Genomic DNA, 20,486 nt, shown 5'->3' on the forward strand with positions numbered 1-20,486 from the left:
CTGGATTATAGATTACTCTATAGTCTGGACTATAGATTACTCTATAGTCTGGACTATGGACTAATCTATAGTCTGGCCTATGGACTACTCTATAGTCTGGACTGTAGGCCACTGTATAGTCTGGTCTACAAACTACTCTATAGTCTGGACTATAGAACACTCTATAGTCTGGACTATAGACTACTCTATAGTCTGGACTATAGACTACTCTATAGTCTGGACTATAGATTACTCTATAGTCTGAACTATAGACTACTCTATAGTCTGGACTATAGACTACTCTATAGTCTGGAATATCGACTACTCTATATTCTAGACTATATACTACTTTATAGAGTAGTCCACAGTCCAGACTTTAGAGTAGTTAATTGTCTGGACTATATAGTCTATCTATAGACTATAGACTACTCTATAGTCTGGACTATAGACTACTCCATAGTCTGGACTAGAGACCACTCTACATTCTGGACTATAGACTACTCTATAGTCTTAGAGTATAGACTACTCTTTAGTCTAGACTATAGACTACTCTATAGTCTGGAATATAGCCTACTCTATAGTCTTGACTAGAGGCTACTCTATAGTCTTGACTATAGACTACTCTGTCGTCTGGAGTATAGACCACTCTATACTCTGGACTATAGACTACTCTATAGTCTTGACTATAGACTACTCTATAGTTTGGACTATAAACTTCTATAAATTCTGTACTATAGCCTACTCTATAGTCTTGACTAGAGGCTACGCTATAGTCTTGACTATAGACTACTCTATCGTCTGGAGTATAGACTATTCTATAGCCTGGTCTGTGACTAATCTACAGTCTGGCCTATGGAATACTCTATAGTCTGGAGTATAGACTACTCTATAGTCTGGTCTACAGACTACTCCATAGTCTGGACTATAGACTACTCTATAGCCTGGACTATGGACTAATCTATAGTCTGGCCTATGGACTACTCTATAGTCTGGACTATAGACCACTCTATAGTCTGGTCTACAAACTACTCTATAGTCTGGACTATAGAACACTCTATAGTCTGGACTATAGAACACTCTATAGTCTGGACTATAGAACACTCTATAGTCTGGACTATAGAACACTCTATAGTCTGGACTATAGAACACTCTATAGTCTGGACTATAGACTAATCTATAGTTTAGATTATAGAATACTCTATAGTGTGGACTAGACTACTCTATAGTCTTGACTATAGACTACTCTATAGTCTGGACATTAGACTAATTTATAGTCTATGGCCTGTTCAAAATAAATGTATTTATGTATATAAATTCTATTTATAATACATATTTTATTAACAAATACATTCATATGTATTTATTTGGTCCCTATAATAGCAATTTTTAATTAAATTCCATTATAGTTAATTTTTTTTCTTTAACAAAGTGTAAAATTATTGAAATTGTTAAGATTATAAGTAAAAGAAATTGAAAATAAAAAAGGATTTAAAATATTTAGACTAACACCTTAAAGTATGCTTTGACTTTTGTGTTCTGATTGAACGTTTTAGGTAGGCTTATGCAAATAACAATAATAAAATTTAAAAAATGCTTTATATGTTAAAGTTATGTATTTCTCTTTTAATACAAATTTCAAAACAAAAAAATATATACCACCAAAATTAACAATAAACTTTTAAAAAAATGTCTAATCTGATTTTAAACAAAATTATTTTATTTTTGTTGTTTTTATAACCAAAATAATAGTTTGTTTATATCATATTTAATACAAAGATTATATTTTTGGGTTATAATAAAATATTTAATTTAAATTTAAGCTGTTTTGAGGTTTTTTGTTATCTCATACTCAAATACAAACACGAAATCATTCATTTGTAATATTTTGCATAAAACAAATTAAAATAATTAAAAATTAAATTTATTTTATTTAGCACAATTTGTTATTTTCTCTTTAAAACTAATACAATCAGCAGAATTTAATAAAAACTATTTAATATGGTAAAAATGCTATGATAAAGACAATTCTGAAATACCGTACTCGAAAGTTTAAAAATCAAGATATTAGATTTTTATTTGTTTTTATGCTAAGCCGAATAGTATACAATTATTTTTGTATTAATTAATTGTCTACGAATTCTCGATTTATTCGCGAAAAAGTTAAACGTTTAATATTTTTATATTGTTATTTAGCATTCAGAAAATATAGATATTTTTAAATATTCCACAACATAACTACAAATGTATAATCATATCAAAGTTCAGAAAATTTTTATAGCAAACATATTCCATAAAAATCTTTTAAATATTCATAAACAAAACCTCTCTACCACTAAAATTCACACGCAAAAATCAGAATTTTTGATGTTCAGTAATAAAAAATAAAATCAATTTTCTATTAATTTAATAAAAAATATATATATATTTTTATTTCATAGTTAGAAGCATATGTTTTATTGCCTTAAATATTAAGGGGATAAAACAGCAACAATAAAAATACATATATTTGAGAGGAAGTAACCTATTTACTATAAATAATAGCACATGTGTAGGTATTTCTATTGTGTGCATATGTGTGGAGGAAGGCAAAATTTGGCCAAATAAAAGAATATTAATTTTATGGTTTTTAACATTAAGAAAATGACCAATGAATTTTTAGTATTTCGATAAATTGTTCAATCATACGCACAAATACCAATTTCACACAATGAGGGGTTAGCACGTGTCATAATCCTGTGAAACACCTTTTTCAAAAAGGGAGAAATTTCATAAATATTTTCATAAGACTATAAAGTAGTCTATAGCCAAAACCAGACTATAGAGTAGTCTATAGTCCAGACTATAGAGTAGTCTATAGTCCAGACTATAGAGTAGTCTAGTGCCAGACAGGTAGTCTATAGTCCAGACTATAGAGTAGTCTATAGTCCAGACTATAGAGTAGTCTATAGTCCGACTATAGAGTAGTCTATAGTCCAGACTATAGAGTAGTCTATAGTCCAGACTATAGAGTAGTCTATAGTCCAGACTATAGAGTAGTCTATAGTCCCAGACTATAGAGTAGTCTATAGTCCAGACTATAGAGTAGTCTATAGTCCAGACTATAGGTAGTCTATAGTCCAGACTATAGAGTAGTCTATAGTCCCAGACTATAGAGTAGCTATAGTCCAGACTATAGAGTAGTCTATAGTCCAGACTATAGAGTAGTCTATAGTCCAGACTATAGAGGTAGTCTATAGTTCAGACTATAGAGTAGTCTATAGTCCAGACTATAGAGTAGTCTATAGTCCAGACTATAGAGTAGTCTATAGTCCAGACTATAGAGTAGTCTATAGTCCAGACTATAGAGTAGTCTATAGTTCCAGACTATAGAGTAGTCTATAGTTCAGACTATAGAGCGTATAGAGTAGTCTATAGTCCAGACTATTGAGTAGTCTATAGTCCAGACTATTGAGTAGTCTATAGTCCAGACTATTGAGTAGTCTATAGTCCAGACTATAGAGTAGTCTATAGTCCAGACTATAGAGTAGTCTATAGTCCAGACTATAGAGTAGTCTATAGTCCCGACTATAGAGTAGTCTATAGTCCCGACTATAGAGTAGTCTATAGTCCAGACTATAGAGTAGTCTATAGTCCAAACTATAGAGTAGTCTATACTACAGACTATAGAATAGTCTATAGAGTAGTCTTTGAAGTAGTCTATAGGCCAGACTATACAGTAGTCAAGTCTATAGAGTAGTCTATAGTCTATACTAAGGAGTAGCTCATAGGGTAACCTATATTCAGACTCTGAAATAGTTGGTTTTCAGTAAAAATTCTAGATCTTTTGTAGCCAAATTACTCCTTATTTGGCTCTGATTACTACCAAAAAATGGAAGGCTAAAATTAAATGAGCCATATTATTTTGTTGATTATAGGTATGGTTGTTAACATGATCATAAAATATTATCAAATAAAAATTTATGACTTTATATTTATAGGTCATTTGTTAAGCTAAATTTCATTTCTATGTTTTTGCTCCTACTACTTATTTTACACCAACACACTAATCTATGTCTTTCCGTCCATGTTCATGTCTACCTCAACAAATGAATACTTGTGTGTGTGTGCTGTTGTCCTTATCAAATAACATTGACTCCATCGAAATGTGTAGGTTTCGGTAAATGTGTATTTGATTAAAGTTTTTCGTTGTTTTGTTTATTTTTCCAGCCTAATTATAGAAATTGTAATTTTATGGCATTTTATTTGATACACTTGGCAGAAAAACCGAACTACTAACTTTTGGATTTTAATTTCAAATTCAGTGGCGTTGTTAGGCAGTTGGTTGAAGCCGAATAACAAATCTTCAATTATATTAAGTGAAAATTGTGAAATTAGCGTGAAATTAAAAACATTTTCACACCTTAAAGAACATAAAATAAAAATTTATTAAGTGCTGCTGGTAACTGGCACCAGTTGGTGTGGCATTTCTAATAAGCGGAAAAACATTTCAAGAATATGGGTATTAGTATAACATTATTTACGTGATGATTGCTTAATGTTTATGATAATTATCAAAGGAATAGTTAAAATGAAGCCAATGGCGAAAATTACCTAAATGAAAAAAATTAAAGCCGACTTTTAGGGGCCCTTTTTAACTCATTTGCCAATTTAAAACAATTTTATGTTAATCTTTGGTAAATTATTGACTAATCTCAAGTTAAGTTTTTGGCAACGAGTTAAAGTAACAACATTTTTTCCACAAGTTTTCCGGGGGTTCATTAGTTAGTAACTTTTCCAAATAAATTAAATTAAAGTCTGCTTTTAGGCATATTTATTTTATCATGTTTTATTAATTTGTATGATTTCAACAAAAGTAATTGTTAAGCAATTTTTGTTAACTTTTTCCCTATTACTAAATGCTACATTTACACTAAAGGTCCCCTAGGTATTTTCGCTCATTCTAACAGCATTGCTAATTACTCAAACAAATAATATACATTTGTTTGCATTGGAAAATTTTGCTATTCATTGTAGCATATATAAATATTTACCCCTTCAATAATTATAAATTTTTAATATAAATAAAATAAATAATAAAATTTAAAAACCAAAAATTACAATAAATATGAATAACTGCATTGCCTAAACATTTGTTTCATTAGTGCAAAATATACGCTTCACTAATTTTTAAAATACTAAAAAGAAAAATCAAAAACCATAGTATAGTTAGAGGGGTAAATTTTAAATTTTATAAATTCAATAATTTAAAAGTTATGTAAATTTTAATAGAAATAAATGTAATAATTTCGAAAAATATAAAATTTAGGGAACGGGTTTCTTTGAAAGGGATTTATAGGACAAATTTTATTTCTAGTTCAGTTCTAGTTGTGTTTTAGTTCTACTTCTGTTCTAGTTCTGTTCTTGTTCTGTTCTAGTTCTGTTCTAGTTCTGTTCTAGTCCTGTTCTAGTTCTGTTCTAGTTCTGTTCTAGTTCTGTTCTAGTTCTGTTCTAGTTCTGTTCTAGTCCTGTTCTAGTTTGTTCTAGTTCTGTTACTAGTTCTGTTCTAGTTCTGTTCTAGTTCTGTTCTAGTTCTGTTCTAGTTCTGTTCTAGTTCTGTTCTAGTTCTGTTCTAGTTCTGTTCTAGTTCTGTTCTAGTTCTGTTCTAGTTCTGTTCTAGTTCTGTTCTAGTTCTGTTCTAGCTGTTCTAGTTCTGTTCTAGTTCTGTTCTAGTTCTGTTCTAGTTCTGTTCTAGTATGTTCTAGTTCTGTTCTAGTTCTGTTCTAGTTCTGTTCTAGTTCTGTTCTAGTTCTGTTCTAGTTCTGTTCTAGTTCTGTTCTAGTTCTGTTCTAGTTCTGTTCTAGTTCTGTTCTAGTTCTGTTCTAGTTCTGTTCTAGTTCTGTTCTAGTTCTGTTCTAGTTCTGTTCTAGTTCTGTTCTAGTTCTGTTCTAGTTCTGTTCTAGTTCTGTTCTAGTTCTGTTCTAGTTCTGTTCTTGTTCTGTTCTAGTTCTGTCTAGTTCTGTTCTAGTTCTGTTCTAGTTCTGTTCTAGTTCTGTTCTAGTTCTGTTCTAGTTCTGTTCTAGTTCTGTTCTAGTTCTGTTCTAGTTCTGTTCTAGTTCTGTTCTAGTTCTGTTCTAGTTCTGTTCTAGTTCGTTCTAGTTCTGTTCTAGTTCTAGTTCTGTTTTTTCTGTTCTGTTCTGTTCTAGTTCTGTCCTAGTTCTGTTCTAGTTCTGTTCTAGTTCTGTTCTAGTTCTGTTCTAGTTCTGTTCTAGTTTTATTCTAGTTCAGTTCTAGTTGTGTTTTAGTTCTACTTCTGTTCTGTTCTGTTCTAGTTCTGTCCTAGTTCTGCTAGTTCTGTTCTAGTTCTGTTCTAGTTCTGTTCTAGTTCTGTTCTAGTTCTGTTCTAGTTCTGTTCTAGTTCTGTTCTAGTTCTGTTCTAGTTCTGTTCTAGTTTGTTCTAGTTCTGTTCTAGTTCTGTTCTAGTTCTGTTCTAGTTCTGTTCTAGTTCTGTTCTAGTTCTGTTCTAGTTCTGTTCTAGTTCTGTTCTAGTTCTGTTCTAGTTCTGTTCTAGTTCTGTTCTAGTTCTGTTCTAGTTCTGTTCTAGTTCTGTTCTAGTTCTGTTCTAGTTCTGTTCTAGTTCTGTTCTAGTTCTGTTCTAGTTCTGTTCTAGTTCTGTTCTAGTTCTGTTCTAGTTCTGTTCTAGTTCTGTTCTAGTTCTGTTCTAGTTCTGTTCTAGTTCTGTTTAGTTCTGTTCTAGTTTGTTCTAGTGTTAGTTCTGTTCCAGTTCTGTTCTAGTTCTGCAGTTCTGTTCTAGTTCTGTTCTAGTTCTGTTCTAGTTTTTCTAGTTCTATTCTAGTTCTGTTCTAGTTCTGTTCTAGTTCTGTTCTAGTTCTGTTCTAGTTCTGTTCTAGTTCTGTTCTAGTTCTGTTCTAGTTCTGTTCTAGTTTGTTCTAGTTCTGTTCTAGTTCTGTTCTAGTTCTGTTCTAGTTCTGTTCTAGTTTCTAGTTCTGTTCTAGTTCTGTTCTAGTTCTGTTCTAGTTCTGTTCTAGTTCTGTTTCTAGTTCTGTTCTAGTTCTGTTCTAGTTCTGTTCTAGTTCTGTTCTAGTTCTGTTCTAGTTCTGTTCTAGTTCTGTTCTAGTTCTGTTCTAGTTCTGTTCTAGTTCTGTTCTAGTTCTATTCTAGTTCTGTTCTAGTTTATTCTAGTTCTGTTCTAGTTCTGTTCTAGTTCTGTTCTAGTTCTGTTCTAGTTCTGTTCTAGTTCTGTTCTAGTGTCTAGTTCTGTTCTAGTTCTGTTCTAGTTCTGTTCTAGTTCTGTTCTAGTTCTGTTCTAGTTCTGTCTAGTTCTGTTCTAGTTCTGTTCTAGTTCTGTTCTAGTATGTTCTAGTTCTGTTCTAGTTCTGTTTAGTTCTGTTCTAGTTCTGTTCTAGTTGTTCTAGTTCTGTTCTAGTTCTTTTCTAGTTCTGTTCTAGTTTTGTTCTAGTTTGTTCTAGTTCTGTTCTAGTTCTGTTCTAGTTCTGTTCTGTTCTAGTTCTGTTCTAGTTCTGTTCTAGTTCTGTTCTAGTTCTGTTCTAGTTCTGTTCTAGTTCTGTTCTAGTTCTGTTCAAGTTCTGTTCAAGTTCTGTTCAAGTTCTGTTCTAGTTCTTTTCTAGTTCTATTCTAGTTCTGTTCTAGTTTTGTTCTAGTTCTGTTCTGGTTCTGTTTTAGTTCTGTTCTGGTTCTGTTCTAGTTCTGTTCTGTTCTTGTTCTGTTTTACACAAAAAAGTAAATTTAAAATTTATTAAAATAGTTTGCCTGAAAAAAGTAATAATTTTCCTTTTTTTTAGCATCAATCGATAATTGTTTTACAAAAAATTATGCCCTATGGAAATTCTTCTGTAACCTAAATTTGCATTGTTAAAATACACATATTAAATATTATTTCATTAAAAAATTATACATTAAAAAAATCCGGAATTTAATTTTAACATATTTTTCCACTTCGGGGAATTTTAAATGGGGAAAAAGTTGCTAAAAAAAATATGTTTGCACTTTTTAAAGTTTATTATTTTTTGTTTTTTTTTTATCATTTATGTATTAATAGTGTAATATGAAAAAGTGCAATCAAGGTAAATAATGCTGTCATAGATAAAAAGTATGTATTTAAATAAATGTACAATAATTTAAAATTTTTATAAATGTTTCCCTAAAGTATACATATATACATGCATAGTTTATTCATACATATATATAAAAATAAATGATAGTGTAGCTACATGTTTATATTTGTAAGTTATAATATAAAGTAGTAAAAATAAGTTCATTTATTTAAAGTAATACATGAAGGACAAATGCTTTGGACCTTATTAACTTAAGGATTTATTTAATTAGTAAAACAGCTGTAGTTTTAAAAATAAATTAATAACAATTCATTTTTTTATTAGAGCTGCAGAATTCAGCTGAATTCATAAATTTTAAAGAGAGAAAAAAAATATTGCAATGGAAATATATAAATATTTTAGATTCGCCTAAAAGTATGCCTCACATTTGCTGTAGATTTTTATAATGAATAATTCTAAGAATATTCGGGAAAATTATTGAAATTAAAATTGATTTATATTTTATAACAATTTTTGAAAGATTTTAAAAACGTTATTGACTGATTTGAATTTTTAAAACCTATTTTCATTCTGGTCTAAAAGTAAAACAAAAATTAAAATAAAATAATTCATTAAATTGTCAAGAAGAGAGGGTTATGATGGGATATTGTTCTGGTTTAGTTCTAGTTCAAATTGCTATTAAATTTAAAATAATAATACAAATTTGTCATTCTCCTGCAATAATAGATTTTATATTAAAAAATTTTCCTCATCTGTAGCATATGTCAAGAATATTAAAATACTTTGTATACTTCTCTCGTTTCTTGTCAATTAACTGTAACAAATTTTCTATTAAAAATTCTAGAGTTAAATACATATTTCTATATATAAAATTGAAAAATTAAATATATTACTTGCATATAATTTTTTTTTTTTTAATTCAAATCCCTTCTCTCCACTTTTCTTCTTACTACACCAAGCATATGAAATTGACTACAAAATTGTCAAAGTTTTTACTACGACTGACATAGACACAATATGCATACACAATGCAAAAAAGAAAACTAATCCAGTAAATGAACTAAAAAACAAAAACTAATGTTTCATAATTAAAACTGTCACAATGTTAAGGATTTCAAACAAAACTATGTATGTATGTGTTTTTCAGCATTATTGTTGTATTTTTTAATGCAAACTAAAACTTTTCACTCAGAGGCACCCTCAGAAAAAGAAACTTAAACTTGCCTAGTCAGACAAATGACATACACTCACACCCACACAGTAATATGTCATTATACACATTTCATGTATGTATGTTTGTGTAAAACTTTTGAACTATTATGCATGTATGCATAATGAAAAAGTGTTTATGCATATAAATATGCAACACTTCCGTAACATTAATCTACCAGAAGATATATGCTGTTTTATTTTCTCTCTTTTTTATATATTTTCCAAAATTATTCTAGTCTTTTATATATTTTCTTATAATATGATTTTTTTTTTGGTTTTGAAATAAATTTTAGAAAATTTATACAAACAGAAATATAAATATTCAAATTTTCAAATTCTGTCTTCAAGGATTTTTTTATCCTTTTTTATGCCAAAAGTACAATGAACAAGTTGTTTGTGTAGATGTGTAAAAACATGCATAATATTTAATTACATTTCCGTTACATACAATATTACAACAAAAGTTTTGTAGTTTTTCATTTGCTGCTGCAATTTTTACTGTATAACAGATTTTATGAATTTTGAATTACTGTCAGTGTGATGTTTGAAAGTGAAAAAGGAGAAAGGGATAAACAATGTTTGAATAAGTTTATTGGTATGTAAGGACAATAAAAATAATTGTCATTTGAAGTAAATATTGGGTATGAGTGTAAGCTTTTGTTTGCTTGCAATATATTTCTAGTTCAGTTCTAGTTCAGTTCTAGTTCAGTTCTAGTTCAGTTCTAGTTCAGTTCTAGTTCAGTTCTAGTTCAGTTCTAGTTCAGTTCTAGTTCAGTTCTAGTTCAGTTCTAGTTCAGTTCTAGTTCAGTTCTAGTTCAGTTCTAGTTGAGTTCTAGTTCAGTTCTAGCTCAGTTCTAGTTCAGTTCTAGTTCAGTTCTAGTTCAGTTCTAGTTCAGTTCTAGTTCAGTTCTAGTTCATTTCTAGTTCAGTTCTAGTTCAGTTCTAGTTCAGTTCTAGTTCAGTTCTAGTTCAGTTTTTAGTTCAGTTCTAGTTCAGTTCTAGTTCAGTTCTAGTTCAGTTCTAGTTCAGTTCTAGTTCAGTTCTAGTTCAGTTCTAGTTCTAGTTTAGTTCTAGTTCAGTTCTAGTTCAGTTCTAGTTCAGTTCTAGTTCTAGTTAGTTCTAGTTCAGTTCTAGTTCTAGTTCTAGTTCAGTTCTAGTTCAGTTCTAGTTCAGTTCTAGTTCAGTTCTAGTTCAGTTCTAGTTCAGTTCTAGTTCAGTTCTAGTTCAGTTCTAGTTCAGTTCTAGTTCAGTTCTAGTTCAGTTCTAGTTCAGTTCTAGTTCAGTTCTAGTTCAGTTCTAGTTCAGTTCTAGTTCAGTTCTAGTTCAGTTCTAGTTCAGTTCTAGTTCAGTTCTAGTTCAGTTCTAGTTCAGTTCTAGTTCAGTTCTAGTTCAGTTCTAGTTCAGTTCTAGTTCAGTTCTAGTTCAGTTCTAGTTCAGTTCTAGTTCAGTTCTAGTTCAGTTCTAGTTCAGTTCTAGTTCAGTTCTAGTTCAGTTCTAGTTCAGTTCTAGTTCAGTTCTAGTTCAGTTCTAGTTCAGTTCTGGTGTTTCTTCCCCCAACCAATATCACTGCATGCAGCTGTAATTGTCAATGTGTTGATAATACTTACACACAAGTATGTCTGTAATAGTAAATACATATGTATGTAAATATATATGTATGTGTATACTAATAAATATTTGCTGAATTCTCTATAGTTTTGTCGTATTTCCGGTTAGTATTTGTTTTAATGTATTTTCCTTTTAACAACTCTCATGCAACAAGGACACTACTTTTTATAAGTATACATGTATATGTGTAACAGCAATACAAGCAGTCATATACACAGCAACAACAATTACAACATTATTGTGTGCATAAATGTGCATGTTAAATTGTTCTGTTTTCATTGTTGTTTGTTAAGTATGTAAATAGACAAACGTGAGTGTATATGTTTAAGTTCCTGTAGTATAGAGTCACACACACACACCGTATGTATAAATTAGATAGTATTGCATGTGTTCATATTTACTGTTGAATTCGTCAACAATCATACATATATGTATGTATATTTGTATGTTAGTTATGTCTGAATATGCAACTAAAATTGTTGGTTTATTTAGCAGACTTTAGAAAACAAACGTATGTGAATATATGTATGTGTAGTTGTATATTTACCAAACTAAATACTACAGCATTTACTAAAGAATTGTTTATTTGTATATACAAACACTTAGGTACATGCATACATATGGATGTGTAAATTCTTCAACTGCTTTGGCAATTTAGTTCCTTTTTTGTTTTTGTATTTCCTCAAAACATATTTTTAATGACTTGTTTTTTTAAATTAATTTGAAAAATTTTGTCCATTTCTATAGTTTTACCCAACATGCTTACATGAAAACACTTATTTAGTGTTTTAGAATCACAAAACTATACATTTTTGATTAAATTTCAACCAACATTTTTAATGAATGTTGTTTGATACTATTGTATAAGAAATGTAGAATTTGGTTGCTGTCACTTTGTATTAAATGTATGAATATTGGACTAATCCTTGTTAAAAGGATAAAATATATTTGTATGGTAATCATAAAGACGTTAATTAGAAGATCAAGAGCTGAACTAGAACTAGAACTGAACTAGAACTGAACTAGACTGAACTAGAACTGAACTAGAACTGAACTAGAACTGAACTAGAACTGAACTAGAACGGAACTAGAACTGAACTAGAACTGAACTAGAACTGAACGAACTGAACTAGAACTGAACTAGAACTGAACTAGAACTGAACTAGAACTAAACTAGAACTGAACTAGAACTGAACTAGAACTGAACTAGAACTGAACTAGAACTGAACTAGAACTGAACTAGAACTGAACTAGAACTGAACTAGAACTGAACTAGAACTGAACTAGAACTGAACTAGAACTGCTGAACTAAACTGAACTAGAACTGAACTAGAACTGAACTAGAACTGAACTAGAACTGAACTAGAACTGAACTAGAACTGAACTAGAACTGAACTAGAACTGAACTAGAACTGAACTAGAACTGAACTAGAACTGAACTGACTAGAACTGAACTAGAACTGAACTAGAACTGAACTAGAACTGAACTAGAACTGAACTAGAACTGAACTAGAACTGAAAGAACTGAACTAGAACCTGAACTGAACTAGAACTGAACTAGAACTGAACTAGAACTGACTGAACTAGAACTGAACTAGAACTGAACTAGAACTGAACTAGAACTGAACTAGAACTGAACTAGAACTGCTGAACTAGAACTGAACTAGAACTGAACTAGAACTGAACTAGAACTGAACTAGAACTAGAACTGAACTAGAACTGAACTAGAACGAACTAGAACTGAATGAACTAGAACTGAAAACTGAACTAGAACTGAACTAGAACTGAACTAGAACTGAACTAGAACTGAACTAGAACTGAACTAGAACTGAACTAGAACTGAACTAGAACTGAAACTGAACTAGAACTGAACTAGAACTGAACTAGAACTGAACTAGAACTGAACTAGAACTGAACTAGAACTAAAAACTAGAACTGAACTAGAACTGAACTAGAACTGAACTAGAACTGAACTAGAACTGAACTAGAACTGAACTAGAACTGAACTAGAACTGAACTAGAACTGAACTAGAACTGAACTAGAATGAACTAGAACTGAACTAGAACCGAACTAGAATAATTTGCTGAAATCTTTATAATGAGGACATTGTTATACTATTCTTGTCAATTTTTATTACACTTTATTCTTATTTATATTTCCTTTTATCCAATACTGTTTACTGATGACTTATATGTTACCAAGAAAAATATAACAATTCCATTATGTTAAAAATACATATTTCTCCATAACGATATATTTTACTTAAGTTCAATAAATTTCTACTCATCTTTTTATTTGTTTAAAATATTTCTTCTTCTTTTAGCACTTTTATGTCTGTTGTTATAGTATTATCACATGTCTCTTAACATTTTTCTTACTGATTTATAACTTTGTAAGTAAAACTCAAGCATTCCCGGGAGATTCTAACAGCAAGAAAAGACAACACTTACATCTCTTTTTTCGTCTTACTTGCTGCCATTTGCTTCTCTTTTTAACACTTGCCTTCTAGAACTTAAATAAACTTTTGTTTATTTTATTTTTTTCCTATATGTTTTTTTTTTTTGCAATAATTTCAACTTCTCATCATATGAGTGAATGCAGTAAATTTATTTTATATCTATTACAAAACAAAGAAAAATGCCAACAACAACATCGAGTGAAATAAAAAGGAAGTCATATTTTATTTTATACACATACTCATGCAAGGCAAGTGAACTCACACTTTTACTTGCAGTTATGTGTTCAGATCAGGGATTACATGTACATTTGTTTCGTGAGTACCTTTTTTGCATGTATGAAAAGTACTTATGAAAATTTTTCTGAATTATAATTCAGAATAAAGTCAAGATTGTAGTCCAAACTATAGTGTGAAATATATTGTCATATTCTTGACTAGAGGCTAGGCAAGACTATATGACAGACTGTACTTAGTCGAGAATGAAAGTAGTAGAAACTAAAGAGGAGACAATACATTCCGAATATAGAAGAGTTCAAAGTCCAGTCCTTCGTCTAAACTATAAGCCATACTATATTTTAGACCATAGTTTAGACTATAGTTCATACTGAAGTCCGTACTGTAGTAGGTTAACTATAGTCTAGACTGCAGTTAAGACTACAGTCTATACTTCAGCCCAGATTATAGTTCAGACTAAAGTTCATAAAATGACCCAGACTAATGTTGAGACTATCGGTCTGTAGTTCACATTTAAGTTAATTAATACTTTTTTTGAAGTTCAGATTATAGTTCCGACTTTAGACCGTATTGAGGTCTAGACTCCGTCATACTACCGGATAAAGACGAGTTTATAGTCCAGATCTTAGTCAAAACTTTAAGTCAGAGTAGTATAATAGGTTAACTATTGTCTAGACTGCAGTCTACAGTCTATATTTTAGCCCAGATTATAGTTCAGACTAAAGTTCATAATTGGGCTCGGACTAATGTTGAGACTATATGGCTATTGTCTAAACTATATTTCAGATTAAAGTTAATTTATACTGTATTTAAGACCGAATAGTTTAAACTGGAGTTCAGATTATAGTTCAGACTTTAGACCATATTGAGGTCTAGACTTTAGGTCAGACTTCCGTTTATTCCACAGTATAGATTAAAGTTCAGACTATAATTCTGGCTGTAACCGAGATTGTCTTTCAGACTTTAGTTTAGACTATAGTTTGTCCGACTATTGTTCATACTAAAGTCTGAACTATAGTACAAACTATAACCCGACATTCATAGGAATTATAACCCATTCTATAGTTCTGTTTCAAGCCGAGACTATCAGATTATAGTCCGTTTCATTAGTTAGACTATAATCATGGCAATACTTTGGTCAAACTATAGACGAACCCATAATCGTGTTGCAATATGGAAATATGGTCCAAACTAGGTACAATTACCAAATTTATAGTATTTGGTACCTTTACTAGTACCATTGGCTATATCTGGTGTTTTTTCCTCAATCAAACAAACCATATAAATACTCGGTCACATACTATTCGCCAATTGTTTGGGGAATAAAATACGAGAAAAGTATGAGTCCAAGTCAATGTATGTTCGAGTGTTTGTGTGCAAATGGTATGGCATAAATGTTATAAAGTCCTTTTTATGTTATGCATGTGTTAGGGTATGTATGTCTGCTTGTTTTTGAAATGTTAGGTTTCTATGTATGTGTTGGTATTAAAAGTGGAAATTTATTATTGTGAAAATAAGACAAAGAATTGAATTGAATTGCAAAGAGTGTTTACAAAAATATTAAATTTTTTTTTTTTTTTTTTTACATATTTGGTATTTGGATTTTTATCAATTTTCAAACTTTTGAGCAATTATTTACATTTTCTAAGGGGGAGAAATATATGTATAAAAATGAACAGTTTGAGATCGCTAGGGGAAGATTTTAAAACAATAAAGAAAAAGTTTAATTGAATATAGAAGTTTAAATGAAAAATAATTGGAAAAATTTTAAATAAATTCGAAAGTAAAAATAGAACAACTAATAACTGTTGCAGTTACAGTTCATTTCTAATTATATTTCTTTTGTACTAATAAGTACTGCATATCTCAAGGAGTAATAATAATATAAAAATTATTGCATATTTTCAGGCTTCATTAAATATACAATCACAAATTAAACTAATTTCTATTACTCACCTGACCCATATTAATAAAACCATATTTATCGGCAATCAAATCGGCCATATCTTTGCCAGCCGGTATATGAACAGCAATTCATTCGTATACATGGGTTGCTGAGGCAAGCTATGTGTGCCACGAAAACTATCCAAAAGATCATCATGTATGACAGTAACATCCGGCTCCATTTCTAATAAATGATTTTTAGCAGCGTTTGAGTGATGCTGTTCCTGCTGCCGTTGCTCCTGTTCAGTCATGGGTAACATTTGCAAAAATGCATCATTATAATCATTTAATATTATTTTAACAGCCGAATTTGTTGTGGTATCGTTGTTGTTGTTGTTGCTGTTGTAATTACTAGTACTATTTACACTTTGACTAATTGTGGCAATTTTATCATTTTTATATTCGTGATGTATTTGCTGTATAACATTATTCGTAGTAGTATTTGTGTCCTGTAGACTGGGCAAAGCCATAACGGTGGCAGCTGGAAAACTTGTTAATATCACGACAAACATCACTAGGAAATATTTACAGACATTGTTGTGTAATTTGAACATTTTGTTATTTAGTAAATTCCATATCACTGGTGCATTCTTTGCAAGCGTCTGCCCCCGTGGTCGTTGTAGCCACTTTTGTAATGGTTGAACATGTTGATGCTGTTGGCCATGTCGTTGTTGTCGTTCATCTACTACTGTGGGGCAGGTATTATTTAATAATTTAATTGTTGTTGATGATGCTGCTACTTCAGCTGTTGTGGATGCGTTTGACATTGTTATAATTTTCTTTTGTAATAACTGACCAGTTTGGCAAAATCTATTACTGCTATTCCTGTGTTCTGTTTGGTAAACATGTTGGCCCTTACATACTGTGTTGCCATGTTGCTGCTGCTGTTGTTGTTGTTGCTGCTGTTCTTGTGTTTGTGATGATATTGAATTGTCACATTCATCATCGTTATTTGGATTATGATGTAAATTCATAGCTAGTTAGATTTTGTAGGGGTTATATGTTTTCTGGTTTTAATGTTGAAAAATTTTGTATGGTTTCTACTTCAGGGTTACAAAATTTTGTATTGTTATTCTTACTTTGCGTTGGAGAAGGGGGAAAGAGGATTACTTCCAGGTTTTTGTAGGGATTTTAATAGATATATAAGGTTTCTATAGGTTGAAATTTATAACAGTTCATATGGAGAGTGTTTAGAGTTTTTGTTTTATCTAAAAGTGATAACAACAACATGCGTGCAGATTTTTGTTTGTATAAGTTTTCAAGTAAATTCTAGAAAAGAGAAAACTTTTCAAAATTTTGATTTTTAAGATTTTTGGTTTTCGTTGTTATGCAAATATGTTTAGACAGTCATTTTGGTTGGTTAGTGAGTGTAAAATCTGAAACGAGATAGAACAAATATTTTTAATTATAATTTAAATAATAGAAATTTTTTTAAATGCTTAAAAACTTGTTATTTGTACTTTTTAAGGGTTAATTATTTTTATTGATCTTCCTTTAACAAATATGCAAAGTTCTAGTTCAATTCTAGTTCAGTTCTAGTTCAGTTCTAGTTCAGTTCTAGTCCAGTTCTAGTTCAGTTCTAGTTCAGTTCTAGTTCAGTTCTAGTTCAGTTCTAGTTCAGTTCTAGTTCAGTTCTAGTTCAGTTCTTGTTCAGTTCTTGTTCAGTTCTAGTTCAGTTCTAGTTCAGTTCTAGTTCAGTTCTAGTTCAGTTCTAGTTCAGTTCTAGTTCAGTTCTAGTTCAGTTCTAGTTCAGTTCTAGTTCAGTCTAGTTCAGTTCTAGTTCAGTTCTAGTTCAGTTCTAGTTCAGTTCTAGTTCAGTTCTAGTTCAGTTCTAGTTCAGTTCTAGTTCAGTTCTAGTTCAGTTCTAGTTCAGTTCTAGTTCAGTTCTAGTTCAGTTCTAGTTCAGTTCTCGTTCATTTCTAGTTCAGTTCTAGTTTCAGTTCTAGTTCAGTTCTAGTTCAGTTCTAGTCGTTCTAGTTCAGTTCTAGTTCAGTTCTAGTTCAGTTCTAGTTCAGTTCTAGTTCAGTTCTAGTTCAGTTCTAGTTCAGTTCTAGTTCAGTTCTAGTTCAGTTCTAGTTCAGTTCTAGTTCAGTTCTAGTTCAGTTCTAGTTCAGTTCTAGTTCAGTTCTAGTTCAGTTCTAGTTCAGTCTAGTTCAGTTCTAGTTCAGTTCTAGTTTCAGTTCTAGTTCAGTTCTAGTTCAGTTCTAGTTCAGTTCTAGTTCAGTTCTAGTTCAGTTCTAGTTCAGTTCTAGTTCAGTTCTAGTTCAGTTCTAGTTCAGTTCTAGTTCAAGTTCTAGTTCAGTTCTAGTTCAGTTCTAGTTCAGTTCTAGTTCAGTTCTAGTTCAGTTCTAGTTCAGTTCTAGTTCAGTTCTAGTTCAGTCTAGTTCAGTTCTAGTTCAGTTCTAGTTCAGTTCTAGTTCAGTTCTAGTTCAGTTCTAGTTCAGTTCTAGTTCAGTTCTAGTTCAGTTCTAGTTCAGTTCTAGTTCATTTCTAGTTCAATTCTAGTTCAGTTCTAGTTCAGTTCTAGTTCAGTTCTAGTTCAGTTCTAGTTCAGTTCTAGTTCAGTTCTAGTTCAGTTCTAGTTCAGTTCTAGTTCAGTTCTAGTTCAGTTCTAGTTCAGTTCTAGTTCAGTTCTAGTTCAGTTCTAGTTCTGTTCTAGTTCAGTTCTAGTTCAGTTCTAGTTCAGTTCTAGTTCAGTTCTAGTTCAGTTCTAGTTCAGTTCTAGTTCAGTTCTAGTTCAGTTCTAGTTCAGTTCTAGTTCAGTTCTAGTTCAGTTCTAGTTCAGTTCTAGTTCAGTTCTAGTTCAGTTCTAGTTCAGTTCTAGTTCAGTTCTAGTTCAGTTCTAGTTCAGTTCTAGTTCAGTTCTAGTTCAGTTCTAGTTCAGTTCTAGTTCAGTTCTAGTTCAGTTCTAGTTCAGTTCTAGTTCAGTACAGTTCTAATGTAAATAGTTCTAGTTCAGTTCTAGTTCAGTTCTAGTTCAGTTCTAGTTCAGTTCTAGTTCAGTTCTAGTTCAGTTCTAGTTCAGTTCTAGTTCAGTTCTAGTTCAGTTCTAGTTCAGTTCTAGTTCAGTTCTAGTTCAGTTCTAGTTCAGTTCTAGTTCAGTTCTAGTTCAGTTCTAGTTCAGTTCTAGTTCAGTTCTAGTTCAGTTCTAGTTCAGTTCTAGTTCAGTTCTAGTTCAGTTCTAGTTCAGTTCTAGTTCAGTTCTAGTTCAGTTCTAGTTCAGTTCTAGTACAGTTCTAATGTAAATAGTTCTAGTTCAGTTCTAGTACAGTTCTAGTTTAAATAGTTCCAATACAGTTGCAATTCATCTTCTTTGTTCTTTGTCATTCTCTTTAGAGTCCCATTACTCTGGCTAAGAATTTTAATAACAACTCATTTCAATAGACGTCTAAGTACACACTACTCTTTTGCAAAAATTCCACTGAATCCTAACTCTCAACAGCTTAATTGTGTCATAACTACAAAACTAACAGCATACCTTGGGGCTATTTATTACATTTCAGTCGCATTCTTTTTTGTGTTTTTCACTTGTAAACATTAAAAAAAAACGGTACAATTTAAATCTCATAGATTTTATTACCTTTGTAATTTGTGTATCTTTTATTTGCATTCCTTACAACTTACTTTAACTAAAGCAACAATTATAAGAGGAATGTAAATAAAAAAGTTTGTGTCATAATAAAAGGAACAAATAAAGGAAAAACAAACTTAAATAAATAAGAATCTTATATTATGAGAAGAAGTGGTTTAGGTAGAATGTGACGTGGACTATACTGCTTAGAATTCTGTCTCTAAAATGTTGGGTAAAATTTTAATTGAGGTAACAAAAAAAAAAAAAATATATATATATATATGTATTGACATATTAATCCAACATTAAAATTCTAAAGATTAATATCGAATTTCCTTAAGGAGTTGGGCTATAGGTAAATAATTCCTGCTATAAGTAAGAGTACTTTAAGTTGTTGGCGGAATCGGTTGAAACATATGAAGGCTTCTCATCCTCCGACATCTATTTTAGGGTACAGAACGCAAATAAAATAGCAATGTAAAACTTTTCTACTCTAAGATAACAATCATCAACATCATCATGAGCGTGAAACATAAATATTTAGCATACTTTTTCTAACATTCTTGTTTTGTTATTTTCTACATAGTCGTACTACTACTTCAATATACTATTTAAGTATCAAATATACATAAATGTTAGTGTATAGCAAATATTACACCTTTTTCTTACATTCCCAGTAAAACATGAAGACGGCATGTGATATTTAAAAAGTATTTTTTACGAACTTGCTTCAGTCGATCTTCAAAATTATGTAGATACACCCCGGGCTGCCGGGTTATGCGTTTGTGTCAATGTAATGAAAAACTATAAATGTATATATATATATATGTAGGTACATATGTAAAATCAAGTGTAATGGCATACATACATATGTATGTATTTATATTCGTCTACATGTCATTGTATAAGTAGGTAATCTAAAAAGAACATTCACCTTTTCGTTACGCATTTGAACAGACTCAAACTACTATATACATACATATGTATATTCTGAATATCTGCTAAAAGAAATCTTGGTGTGAGCCTGGTTTTTTATGCCTTTTTAAAAGTGTGTCTGTGTCTTTTATTATTGTACTAACATTTTCTATAAATGCTAATGTTGTGTAGTTGTAAGTGCAAAAATGTTTTCACATAAAGTGTCAGATAAAGCAGCAGTGGAGAAAAGAAAATTTAACAAAGAAAAAAGCAACAAGAAATGTTCTTTTATTATTTTTAGATATACGTATACATACATGTAAATGTATACATACAGATGTAAGCATTAGTCTATGTAGATCATAAACTTTGTAGTATTTGCAAATGTATAAAGGTAATAACAATAGTAATGACAACATTTTCAACTACCATTACCAGCAATACGACTACTATCAACAAGCTTTTACAGACACATTAATATTTAACATACAT

At 30.8% G+C, this 20,486-nt stretch overlaps 1 protein-coding gene across 1 annotated transcript in view; it reads right to left on the bottom strand.

Annotated features, from left to right (window-relative positions):
• The window catches only part of LOC119606485 (furin-like protease 2), a 109,114-nt gene extending 92,230 nt beyond the window's left edge, over window positions 1-16,884 (bottom strand). Inside the window, 2 exon segments of the mRNA XM_037960012.1 lie at window positions 15,521-15,597; window positions 15,600-16,884. Of these exon segments, the coding sequence (XP_037815940.1) occupies window positions 15,521-15,597; window positions 15,600-16,482 (960 nt within the window). The 5' untranslated portion in view covers window positions 16,483-16,884.
• Window positions 16,885-20,486: the final 3,602 nt, after the last annotated feature.

The sequence above is a fragment of the Lucilia sericata genome, unplaced genomic scaffold (genome assembly GCF_015586225.1).
Source record: "Lucilia sericata isolate MDLA Ls3-8-SP2 unplaced genomic scaffold, ASM1558622v1 Contig000592F_arrow, whole genome shotgun sequence".
Taxonomy (NCBI): Eukaryota; Metazoa; Arthropoda; class Insecta; order Diptera; family Calliphoridae; genus Lucilia; species Lucilia sericata.